Source organism: Scophthalmus maximus, chromosome 6 (genome assembly GCF_022379125.1).
Source record: "Scophthalmus maximus strain ysfricsl-2021 chromosome 6, ASM2237912v1, whole genome shotgun sequence".
NCBI classification, from domain to species: domain Eukaryota; kingdom Metazoa; phylum Chordata; class Actinopteri; order Pleuronectiformes; family Scophthalmidae; genus Scophthalmus; species Scophthalmus maximus.
In genome coordinates this window covers 21,760,154-21,773,111 of record NC_061520.1, presented here as the reverse complement: position 1 = coordinate 21,773,111, position 12,958 = coordinate 21,760,154, and the positions used below count along the sequence as shown (strand labels likewise).

Sequence of the window (12,958 nt, the reverse complement as noted above, 5' to 3'; positions counted from 1 at the left end):
TGGCAGAAATCACACACACACACACACACTGTAGATGTGCAGCATACAGAAAAAATGTCTCCTGTCTTCAAGGGATTTTTTTTTTTTTCAAAGGGCTGTGTGAGCTGCAGTGTGCTTGACTTGTTAAATGAGGTTTAAGTCTTCTGTGTCAATTGGAGGCGGTGCAGAGCTTTAAGTATTTTGCACATTAATGCGCTTTTGAGAATATTACCCCAGGGTCCTGTTTCTCAAGGAGGCAGGGGTGGGATGTTTTCTAGTGTTGCTATTGTAAACTTTGTTGTGTGTGTGTTCTTGCACATCTCTGTTGTTGGGAGAAAATCACGGTGATTATTCAGATTTCATGCCTTGTCTGGATGTTAATTATTTACTCTGGGCATGAAATTTGCGTGAATGCCAGGGATTTGTGTATACAAACACGCTTCACATCACAGGGAAAGTGGGAGGAAGAGACGGAGGTGGCGGGGAGAGCGGGGGGAGGCAAGCGCTCTCAGTGCATTACCCTGTAGTGGAATATTTTCTAATTAATACTCAGCTTTGTTTACAGATGCTTTGATTTAATTAAGTGATGACGGAGAGAGTTGGATTAGCTGTTAATTGATTTAATTATCCAATTTGTTTGTCTCAGGCATGATTCCAGCGGAGCTGCAGCAACTGTGGAAGGAGGTGACAAACGCCCATGTGAAGGAGGAGCACAACAACAGCAGCAACAACGGCCACCGGGGCCTTGACCTGTCCTCCCCGGCACTGCCAAAGAACCTACTTCTCAACCAGCACGTCTCCACCAACGGGCAATACATGAGTCACAAGAGAGAAGGGTGAGCCCTCAGTCTGCAAAGACTCTCATAGTTTTCTTTTTGTTTGTTTTCTCTTTTATTTAATTTGCATGTGGCTTGCATCTTTTGCGTGCTCTCACAATGTTAACATGGGTCATTAAAACCATACAAGCTCAAAATTACCAAAGCTAACATCTTTATACAACAGATGTTTGTCGAACAACTGATCCTACCACTGGTCGTTAAACTTGTGAAACAAACATCACTGTCGTCTTTGTCTAAAGCATACAGAGAGCCACATATTCCGAGGGAAACTATTATTTACAGTTTGTACGTATTATTTTCATGACGGCCAAGACAGACACTTTTCATGTCGCGGGATGCAGCTGGGGATTTCATAGGAACACCTGGAAGGAACGCAGGGATTTAGAAAAAATGTGCATGCAGTCGAAATGGGATCGCCATGCTCTTCATGTGAGGGTCAGGGCTGTGACCCCCCCTCTTGCTATTGTTTCAGTTGAAGTGCAGCTGTGACCTAAGTTGCATTTCCTTGAGAACGTTTGGATTATGTGTCTCTTCAGAAAAGAAAAACACTTCTTTGTATCCTGGGAACTTGTAGAATCAACCTGTCAGGTCAGGAGAAAAAAAGACCCCAGCAAGAACAACAAGTTATTATATGCTATAACAAAACAAACACTCGGTGTATCATATTTTCAATATGAATCATCTATGGAATGCATTTGCTCTCTGAGCTCTGTGTGCGTGCGTGTCTGTGCATGTGCGTGCATGCGTGTGTGTGCGCGTGTGTGCGCGTCTTTAAGGAAGAAATTAATTTGGCATCTTACACATTTTCTTGTTTTCTTGCACCAAAGCCTGATCTTTGAACTGCAAGTGAGGAGCCTCCAGGCACCATGAGCTCACTGCATAACATCTGACTTGTGTTTCAATGATCAAAACCTACGCGTCATTATGAAAGCAATGCAGATGAAAACATGTTTAGCACAGTAAACCAGCAGGCCTTTGTAGGCGAAGAGGGGTTGGTAGCCCGGGGGGGTTGTAGAGAAGATCTTAAGCGACACTGAGAGGAATCGCTCTGATCTGGTGATTGAGAGATACAAATGGAAAGCAGTTATTTTTAGTGTTGTCAGATTGAAATGGATTGATGACATACCTACCTGTACAGACTCATCCTCGTTTACTGTGTTGCAGCGTTACTCTTCCAATATGGAAACTGGAGAAAAATAAAATAAACAATAATTGCCGCTAGTTGCTCCCACAGTTGACGGTATAATTCAGCTTGCAGTTCTCCATCCAGCATGTGGCTGGAAGTCTGGTTTTCGTGTGGCTGCAGACAAATTGCAGGGGGAGGATATTGACTCGCTCACTCCATCACACATTGTCGCCCAGCAAGCAAACAAGGTGAGCATCGACAGCAGCAAAGGCAGGAACCAGCCTCTGCTGAAGGCTCCATGAAACATCGGAGAAGACATAACAGAGGAGCTGGCGGCCCCTCCGCCTCGTGCTGACTGTCAGAGATTAAAGAGGATGTCAACAGCAGTTTAACACGAGCTTAAGTGAAGGAGGCAGCCTCAGTCTGAATATTCTCGCAGTATCTTAGATCTGTCAGAAAACCGAGCAGGTGATTCTCATCCACCCCATCTGCTACAGGAAGTCGTGGATTACCTACCCGCAGTTTCCAAAGTGCGATCACTAAAACCAGATGACTGATACAAAACGAACACAAACATTCTCTATTAAAATGCTGAATGGGGCGAATTTAGATTCACACAACCAATAATCCCTTCTTGTGATAATTTCGGAACATTTAAATTGCACAACTATCAAGAGCATTACTCCCCTCTTTTGAAGATGCGGACTCAATTCTAATCAGACTCCATGGGAAGAAAAAATGAAATATTATTAAGCATGATTATTCTAAGCAAGGCTCTGAGAAAAAACGTCTGTGTTATAATCCAGGGATTTGAATAATCAGGTTGAAGATAATGGGCTGGGCCGGCCCGGGCGTAAATAGAGAGCATCCACTCATCCTCCCAGTGCTGAACTTAATGAACTTTTAATTGATGCGGTTTTGCCAGTCCTTTTGTCATGCAACAGAAACAAGCCTCTCTGCTGATGGGCCTGTTTTCCCGACTGGCTTCAGATTGGTTTACAGCAGGCCCTAAGTACCATGTAGTTAGTTTCATGTGTCATATAAAATCTGCCCAGGCACAACGACGCCTGCAACTAAAACCTTAAGTGCATCCAAAGGAATCACTCACCGGCTTTGCACTTCCGTCTTAAGGAAGGAGGAGAAATTCAATCACTGCCGGCTTGACACACCGAAGACGAGGCACGTGTTCCTGCTTTTAGTTGTCTCGAAGAACACTCTGGCAAAGCAGGCTGCGATTTCTGTTTGTCTGAACAACATCCCTGATATGACCAGGGCCTGAGTCACTCAATCTGTCAGAACTCGTCGTCTCCCAGCCCGCAAACTGTGATGCAGAAATAGAGATATACCCCTGTGAGCCAGGTCATCTTTATTCAATGATTTGCTTATTTAAATGAAATGCGCCTGATCTGTATCTGACACAAATTCCCAGTGCAGTGCTGCATCAGCATTGTGAGGGGGAGCATCCTCACAAAGCACTTGGCCCACTTTGCGTCCCAACAACCATCAGTAACCACAGCTCGGGGACTGTAACACAGCAATCTGTTAAAGAGATAAATAATCAGATTTGGCACCGCGCTCCCTTCCCTCTCTTGCCTTTCATTTGTCTTACACCACACAAAAAAATGATAATTAAATCATTTAGGGTAAGGCGTGCAGTGGCACAGTGAGGAAAGGATCGAGTACTAGGTCTGGAGAGTTGAAATGGGGAGCAGAGTTGGCATGGACGGAGGGTGGAGGAGGGGAGGGCACAAGGGAACAGGCCAAAATCAGTAGCAAAGATGAGGGAGAGTGTTGCGACCCGTTTCGCCAGACTGTGGCCAGACTCTGACCCGTCATGGTGGGCATCAATCTTCCCATTTGTGCTGATGGATTTAGTCCATTGGCACACAGTGCCATGGATCATGACTTGTTTATGGCCCAAAGCATCTCATCAAAAGTAGTGAACTAGAAAACAACTGGCAACACCTGAAAGCTTCACACATTTTCTGTTGGGGTCTGTAGGCACTTTAATGTTCTCTCTCCTCTGAAGGAAGCTGATGACACGGTTTTTCCTCATCGCTGTTACAAGATCATTAGAGTGTTCTTCCCCCCCGGGGCTGCCTGACAATAATAACATCCTGACAGACCTGTCGTGGGTGCAAGTCAAATTTTACACTACGCAGGGAGCGTTTTTTTTTTCTTCTTCTCCTGAACATATTCTCAAACGGGAGAAAGCCCTGCGAATCCTACACCAGTCTCCTATTACACTAATGTCACTCATTTGGTGTAAATTCTGTCATTTACCACTGTTTAGCCATCCGCCATTTAAAAGGGCTCTTCTAACGCCATCCCCGCACCGCGCTTAGTGCTCACTGATTCCCGGCGCACTCCACATTTCAGTATCTTATTAATACAGAATTAACCAACAAGCCCGCTCGCAGAGAATTAGAAAAAAGTATCCCTTTAAATTAAAAAACAGCATTACCTTCTGCAGTTCACACATTTCCTTGTTAAAAACTCATTATTAAAGGTCTTCCGCCATCTATTTATTAGCTGAATCAAAACAGAGGTCTTAATGTGAATGCATAATTCATAATTGAATAAAGAAAAGATTCAGACTTTTAAAAGAGGGAGGGGGGGTGCTAACCACATTCATGAATGCTTGACTGCTTCCTAATTGCGGTTCAATTATCACATGTTATGAACAATGTGAACTCTTAAGCAAATAATTATAACACAGGGAAACCTGTGACGACCTTTAAAATGTCCTACTTGAGGTACAGCTTTACTAACATTGATACAAATGAGATTTTAATCTGAACATCAGTTTGCTTAATCCTGCAAAATTGGCACACCACGCTTAGATTACTTTCTTTTCTTTTCTGCTCATTCATTTTACATCCATTTTTTTACAATCCTGGGCAGGGTGATTGGCAAAGCAACGCAAGATTTTTCTTATTTCAGTATTTATTTATTTACTCTGTCCCTGAAGACATCCCCTGTAGTAGCAGCCTTAGACACGATCTCTTATTGAATCGTACGTATATGAATGAGATTTTAACGGCCGGAGTTACTCCCACGTGGCAACACAAACAGTTTGTGGTGTAATGAATCTCCCTAGTCGGCCCGCTGTCTCACAGAGTAGGGCTCAGACTGGAGGAGGAGCAGCAGCAGCAGCGCTGTGCTCACGAGCCACCAGAAGCACAGGTGGTAGAGATATAGGCCAGTCCCCCAGGCTCTTGTAGCTCAAAGTTGTGTGTCTTGTATAGTGCCTGTGTCCATATGGCTGCCTGTCTCGCTCTCTTAGCAGTCACTGCCTCCACACAGGCCTCGCTCTCGCTCTCTCTCTCTCAGCACTGATTGTGGTTAGCTGTGGTTGCACGCCTCTCGCCATATGGAAGACGTTGTAAAGTTTGTTTTTCAGAGATGTTCCTGCTATTTAGACTGATTGTGCGGAGCCAGACGCTCCCCATAGATGCGTTGCTCGTCAGCCCCTGGTGACACGGATTGGTCAGTAGATAAATTGATACCAGACGGGGGTGTTTATGGTTTGTGCACAGTGTGAAATGTGCCTGGCGCTTTCGGGAGTTTCATGTTGTGGTACACACACTTGCTCCAGGTGGGATCTGGGACATGATGCAGTGGGCAGCGACTGAGGGAGCCCCCCTTGCAGTCTTGATCAAAGAGAACTGCAGCGTGGCTTAGCGATACTAAATAATTACATATTGATTTGGTTGAGCTTCCACAGCACGAGTCGCCTCTTTTAAGAGAAGAGCAAGCAGAGAGCACGCAGGTACACTGATTCCACACAGCCCGAGGCGCACAGATCAAGTAGAAGTCAAGATTTCTAAGTGGAAAGAACATACAGTACACACAGGGAGGGGCTAAGCCGAGACATCATCTTAACCTTAGACACTGTCGTCCTTGACGGTATGTGGCCACGGGACTGTGAGTTTGTTTGCGTTTCATAAAAGTTTGTGATCTTTTTTTATTGATGCCTGTCTCTCTTTCTGCACAATGTTCCTTCCAGATCCACGCTAGAAGAGCATTCCCCTCACAGTCACCCCCTCTACGGCCATGGTGTTTGCAAGTGGCCTGGATGCGAGGCTGTGTTTGACGATTTCCATTCATTCCTCAAGTAAGTAAAAGTCGTAGCCAGAGGTTCGTTTCCACCACACTTTGTGTGTCCTCGCGTTGGGATCGATTACAGCAACCCAGAGGCACTACAGGTGCAGCTGGTTGTTACTGCTGAGTGTCGGTGCCTGGGTTGGCCCGCTCTCGACAAGGGTACTGTGGCAGGGTCTTCTTCTGAGAACGGCATGGGCCTCTAATTCCTGTGATAAGTGCAGTTCCCATGGTGACGGGGGCCATTTTTCCCAAACAAACAACGGTAGGATGTTTATCTGAGGCAGCCCACACTTAGGGCGCTCTGCATGTTTGCCCTTGTCACTGGACAGGAGGATCAGTGTGTGTGTGTGTGTGTGTGTCTCTCTCTCTGATTGCCCTTGCTCAGCTCTTTCTGTCTTTCGTCAGGTTCTCTATTTGTTTTTCCTGCTCCTTTTGTCGGGCTTTGCTTCCTTGACTTGATTTTTGGTTCACACCCCGAGCACCATGTTAACTTTAACCATGTATACAGCACTTAGAGAGCTTAAGTCAGCAGCACCTGCTGTGTTGCATCTTTCCTTGTGTGCACAGCGTAACAGGTTTGACTCCGTCCAGCCTGACACTGGCCTTTGTTCTGCACCACGATTCCCTGGCTGAGTCAGACACCGAGTTTACTAATCAAGCCGGTGTGCAGTGCGCCCTAGGTAATCCAACACATACCCGCGCCATGGTTACGGAGAGGATGAAAACATCTGCGTCGTGGCAGCAGATCAATGGCTCACTGTCACCCCAGATTAGTCGCACTTTAAACAAGATATGACACAATTCCATTATCCTAAAACAAGCACTCGGCGAACACAGTATTCCCACAGACGCGGGGGAGAGAGGTGCGGGCGAGGCGAGGGCGGCCGTACGGGCTGCTGAAAGTTTTGACTGTCTTTGTCAACATTTTCAACCATTATAAATCCACTCTGTGCACATTTTGCATTTGAAAAGCTTCTCACAATGGACTGTAAAAAACAGTTTCGGTTCAAGACGATACATACTTTTTTTTAATTTTAAATTTAATAGACATCCTGTGACACTGAGTTATTAATCCACGTGTTACACGCGCACACTTTCACACACACATTTCGGCTTTGGGAGTGACCCCTTAAATCCATCGCTATTTATTGTATTCTGAAATTGCCTCACCCTTTGTTTATAGAAGAGAGGGGAATTAAATTCAGTGCGCCTGGTAAAAGTCTCCAAGTGCACTCTGCGATGTTTTTACAAGTGTTTTTATCATGGCAACATCTTGTTTACTTTAGTTGCCTGCTCAAACCGCTTGGAACATGTTAAGAAAACATTTGGGGAGAGTCTCCACAAAGCTGCCTTTGTTTAGCAGCAGGCGAGAGTGCGAGCGGCTCACCAAGGTGTTAACTCTCAGACCCTTAAGCACTTCCACATGAAACCCAGCAACTGATACAGCCGACCTCCAAAAAGGAATCGAAAAATAAAAACAAAAGAATACATCAGACGTTACGATGCTCTGCAAAAATCTCCCGAAAGGTTGGGAGAACTGTTGAAAATATGAGCGGAGGGAGGTGTGTGCGTGTGTGTAGTCAGCAGAACAGAGTGTCCTGTGTACCGGAGAGAAAGAGAGGTGAGGAGGACGCTAACGTCGACCAGATTTCAGCTCCACATGCCAACAGCAACAACTAACATTGGCCTGAAATGTTTTTTTAAACTGTGTGTGTATTTATTCTGTCTTTTAAAGAAAACATTACACACCTACACGCACTATCTCCATAAATACAAAGCACCGAATCCCTGTTCCTGTTTTTTGGTTCAGCGGACAGAAGGGTGTGTTTGGGTTCACAGCAGAGCCTGGTGTTTTTATATGGGGGGGGGGGGTGTCAAGACCCTTCCCTTCAGTGTCCAGTCAGAGGTCAGAACCAGCGAAACACTGCAGTGCCCTCTAGTGCTGCACTGTCTGTCTGCTGAAAGCACAAAGACTCCTCTCTCACACCTCCACGCGATGTAGTAATTGTTCTGTAAGTTATGCAGCCGGGAACCCCTGCAAACCATGCGGGCTTTTAAAAAAAAGATAGAAAATATTGTAAAATAATAGAAAATACATTTTGTTTCGAATTTTTAAAAAATGGGGGGGGGGGAATTAATCTCGAATCTGTAATAATAAGTGTAAAAATAAGTGGTCTTTATTTTTTAAACATCAATTTCCAGCGCATTCTACATGTAAATACTAGTGTAAAGATGTGTGCGTTTAATTTAAAATTCCACCCATGAGTGAAGAAGATAAACCTTCCTCAGAGACAGCCTTAAGCTCTGGGTCCAGTCTATAGAATTAGAAATTGTAAAGGAGAAAAAGGAAGAAAAAAAAAAAAACGGTAAGGCAAACTAACTGATATGTAAAAAGCCGACTGTTACAGGAATGTCTTTTTAACTTGTTTTATTGTGGCAATTTGCATTAGGGACTGTCATTCTGCCAGAGAGCTTTTTAAAAGTAGCTTCATTTGAAGTCCAGAAAGTGACACATGCCAACGTTCATAGTCTCTCTCGATGTCAATTCCCTCGTATCCCCCTGCTCCCGTGTCCAGACACTCCTCTCAAGGCTGCATTAGGGCCATTTGAATATTTCATTTCCTATTAATTATGCACTGTGACTCTCCATGTCATTAGAAAGAAATAAAGTGGAATGTAACAAAGGATGAAAAGAAGCAGGGCACATGTCTCCTATGAACAGAGAAATTCCAAAGCTGCTCACGTAGGCCACCCTTCATTGAAAATTCAGTCTGTGCCAGTTAAATTGAAACTGAAACGTCTTTACCTATTATTTTCTCCTTTGAAATTTAGTAAGATGTCCTGAAATGTTTACCAGTTTCATTTTCCGAGCTACTTAATGAAATGGGCATTTATTTGTCTCAGGCAAATTGAAAGCCCAGAGAAGTCTGAATTGATTTCTGCAAAAAAACGGGGGTTATTGCCCTCGCTTTACTTTAAATATGCCTTTTTTAATTTCTTTTTCGCCACAATAATTAACATCAAAGGGCTGAATGTATAGCACAGTCATTTTGAAAATGTGTTATCGAGACACAAAAGGAAGACTTGAAGGGGGGGGGGGGTGACGGTTCCCATAAAGATTTAAATCATTCACCTCAAGGTTGAAAACGCTGCAGCTGAAGAGAAACTTTCACATTTCAAGCAGCGCACCATCAATTTCCCTTCCCTTCACATGTGTCTGTTTTCTGAGGTTGTGTGTGGTGTTTCATGCACAAATGTGTTGTCTGTACATAAAGCAGTGGCATCAAATTTATTGGGCTATCATAACACCAGCGCTTGCCACCGTGCCTTCACAGGCTGACTTTGGCTATTTTTGATTTGCAGTAAATGACAGAAAAAGTGCATTTGAAAAGGCAGACGCGTTACACACCTCTCCCCCATCTGCCGGCGCCAGCCTGGTGACAGTGACCTACATGGTCACCGAAGATGTGATATAATTTATGATATATAATATATTGGATCCATTAGCGAGCATAATGAAGTAGTGAAATGAAAGGGTATTTGTGAAATCAGTTCAAACATCCTGCTCGGATTATGATTAAATGATTAATGAAATGCCCCTGCATAAGCATTTTCAAACAGTAATTCATGCGGCGACTGATAAAATTCCTCCAATCATATTTCCTTCACTTGTGAACCTTATCTCCACCATTTTATATAAATCACCGAAGAGAGGAGGAAAAAAAAGAACCTGTCTGCTGCCCTGCAAGCTACTTATTTAGATTAGTTATAAATGTACAGGAAAAGAGAACATCTTCCCTGTATAAAATAATCACGCATAATTATATCCATAATTCAAGTTTGTGACAGACCCCATCTCCTCGCCCTGTGTTTGGCCTGGCTTTATGGCCTTAATTTTAATGACAAAATCAACATGGGAAAAAATGAAAAACAACCAAAAAGGGCAAATTCTGTAAAGAAAAAAAAAAAAAAAGCAGCTGCAACGTGCAATGAGAAGAAATGTCATCAGGGAAGTGGTGCATAATTTAGCATAGGAGTCCAACCTGAAATTCTTCAATCACTCCTCTTATCTGTGAGCTTGAAGCAGACATGACTGTCATGAAATATTAAGTGGCATTCTTGTATGGTAAAAAGAAGAGTTTCTTTTTGTTTCTGCAGACGTTGTATGTGTAATCTTTGCCATATGCTGTTTGTTTTATGTTGAAACGCTGCATGATATTGACCTAAATGATACCACATATTCTCTGTGCATTGAGCTTTACTCAATTACCAGGTTGCGTCATTAAACCAGACATCACAGGCCTTTTGGTTTCTTACATCTAAAAGGCTACGCACGGTGAAAGTCATATTGACATCAGTTTTTTGTTGTTTTTGTTTTCCAGGCATCTTAACAATGAGCATGCCCTGGATGACAGGAGCACGGCCCAGTGTCGGGTGCAAATGCAGGTCGTACAACAGCTGGAGCTGCAGGTATTGTCTCAGCGTTTGTTTTCGCCCCAAATATTTATGTGTCGTCTTCTCCTGACACTTCCTCAGTGTCTGCCGAACCCCTCCCTGTCTGTCTGATATCAGCCATGGGGTCACCCGCGTGGGGGAGGGGGGCGGGAGGGGAGCAGAATGAAATAATTTTGTACATTTGCGAGTAACCAGTCATTAAAAATGTGTTATGTATGCAGCCGGGAGAAGATATATGAAGGACCCGCGGCTAAGTAGAGAAGATAATTACATTTTGAATTTTACTGGGTTTTAAAGTTATTTATGACTTTTAACTCTTTGGCACCAACAATAAAACACCCTGTGAAATGACTCGGCAGAGTGAGTTAAAGGAACAGGAAGGTTATTGTAGCCCACTACAGAAAACTGTTGATGCAGTAATCAGTAGTTTTATTACTTTTTCCCGTATGATTTGTCTTGAACTGTCTTTTTTTTTCTTTTTTTTTTTCCATGAGAAAGAAAATAAATATGCACGTGTGCATTAAGAATGCACTTATGGAAAAAGATTCACAGACATTCCATTAGGGAGGCTTCATAATGGCCACTGAGTCAGATGTGTGTCGATGTGTGTCTATGTGCGTCGACGGTGGCTTCAATTTTGAACATGACCACTATGCTAATGTCAGACTGCATTTATTTATTAGTATAACAGGGGGAAATAAAAACCAACCATTCCATTAAACTGAATTTTTATTAATTAGTGGCTGCTACTGTTGCAAAGCAAAAACAGGAAAGATCAAATATAATGTCTTCCACTTAATAATATATTCACTCGTGGTTTATATATTAGCCATATAATACCCCCCAAAAAATGAGTGATAATGACTATAAAACAGGTTTGCAGGATGTAAACCTCAAAACAGGGAGAGTTCAGTTTTCTCATACATTGCACCGCACCAAACTCCTGATATTTCTGCCCTGGTGGCGAGTTATCCAGAGGAATGGAGCAAAGGTTTATCAGAGACAGACCTCCTCTGCATGCAGCCTATCACAATAATTTAAGCTGGCAGCTTACACAGCGCAGAGTTTTTAGACAGGTAAAAAAGAGCCTGGGCTTGTTATTGGCAATGAGACGCGGTATACTTTAACCTTGAATGGGAGACAGTAGTTGGATTTTCTGAAGTGCACAGTTGTTGGCAGCTTCCAAAAGCATTTTAGAAACAGAATATTCGAAGGTCCCAAGTGAGGAAAAAAAAGATTGATTTGTCCAAACGCTCTCACTGTGAATTAATTTAAGGACAAAAAAAAGATTATTTTTTCTCCTTTTGTTCATTAAAAACTTAATATGATCTTGTTCCTCCTTACAGCTATCGAAAGACAAAGAGCGTCTGCAAGCCATGATGACGCACCTTCATGTCAAGTCCACGGAGCCCAAAGCCACCCCACAGCCGGTGAGCAGCAACCCTGTCATACGTCTCTCTCGCGTGTCCCTCCCCCATCCTTTTGTTTGTCTTAATTGGCACACATGTATTCATTAATCCCTTCCTCCATCTTCTTATTTATCTGCTAAATAAAAACAGCTGTTCTCTTGAGGGAGGCAGTAAATATTGTCTGGACCACATCTGCTGACATCCGAGATTCAATTTGGTGTCTGTGATGAACTGGATGCACGCTCTGTAACAGCCCCTCACGTCAGCCTCCGAGAACCAGTGTCTGTTTGGGCAGAGAGCAGAGATGAGAAAGCTCTGGAAGAAAATAGAAAAAATAATATTAGATTGCAGATGTTATATTTTATAAATTGGTCAAATTAACTTTTTTAGTGCTTTTAAAAGCAATTCAATTTAAAAGCAAGGGACATTCCTGCCAGATAGCCTGACATAAAATGCCAAACAAGGATTATACATGTTAAATAATAATCAGAATAAAAAAAAATATCAAACGGCTGACTATGTATTAAAATTGATATTTTTCAAATAGTAGCTGAACATAAAATATTACTGAGTGAATGTAATCTAGATACTGATGCTTACTGAAAATGTACTATAGGTGGTAGTAGCACCCGCTAATTTTGATTTGAATATTGATTTTGTATGATAACAGATGCTTCCCAGGGGACAGTTCAATCCTCATTTGTAAAAGTTGTCATGAATTACAATCAGCTCTCCTTGAGAAGGATCTGGTGAAGTCGGATCAGAACAGAGGCTAATCTCAGGGTCAAGGTAAAAAGAAAACGCACTCTAATTTCAACTTTAAAAATTAAAAATTGAAATCTTGGAGGTTGTGGAGAGAAAAAATTAGATGTGTTATTCATGGTGATTCACCAAAATATACTGGAACTGAAATCTTAAATAAATGTAATGGCAAATCAATTTATTATCTCTGTGACATATTTCAAGCATCATGCTTATCACTCTTAATATATGCCATGCCATAAAGCTCACTGCTTAATCCCTTTCCTATAGGGGCAAGGGTT

The 12,958-nt window shown here is 42.8% G+C and overlaps 1 protein-coding gene across 18 annotated transcripts in view; it reads left to right on the top strand.

Moving 5' to 3' along the window:
- Window positions 1-12,958, top strand: part of foxp1b (forkhead box P1b) — a 152,683-nt gene that overhangs the window by 125,295 nt on the left and 14,430 nt on the right. For all 18 annotated transcript variants that reach the window (XM_047332984.1, XM_047332996.1, XM_047332992.1 and 15 more), the window contains 4 exons: window positions 626-815; window positions 5,954-6,061; window positions 10,434-10,521; window positions 11,853-11,936. In XM_047332984.1, coding sequence (XP_047188940.1) covers window positions 626-815; window positions 5,954-6,061; window positions 10,434-10,521; window positions 11,853-11,936 — 470 coding nt within the window. The remainder of the gene's footprint in view (window positions 1-625; window positions 816-5,953; window positions 6,062-10,433; window positions 10,522-11,852; window positions 11,937-12,958) is intronic.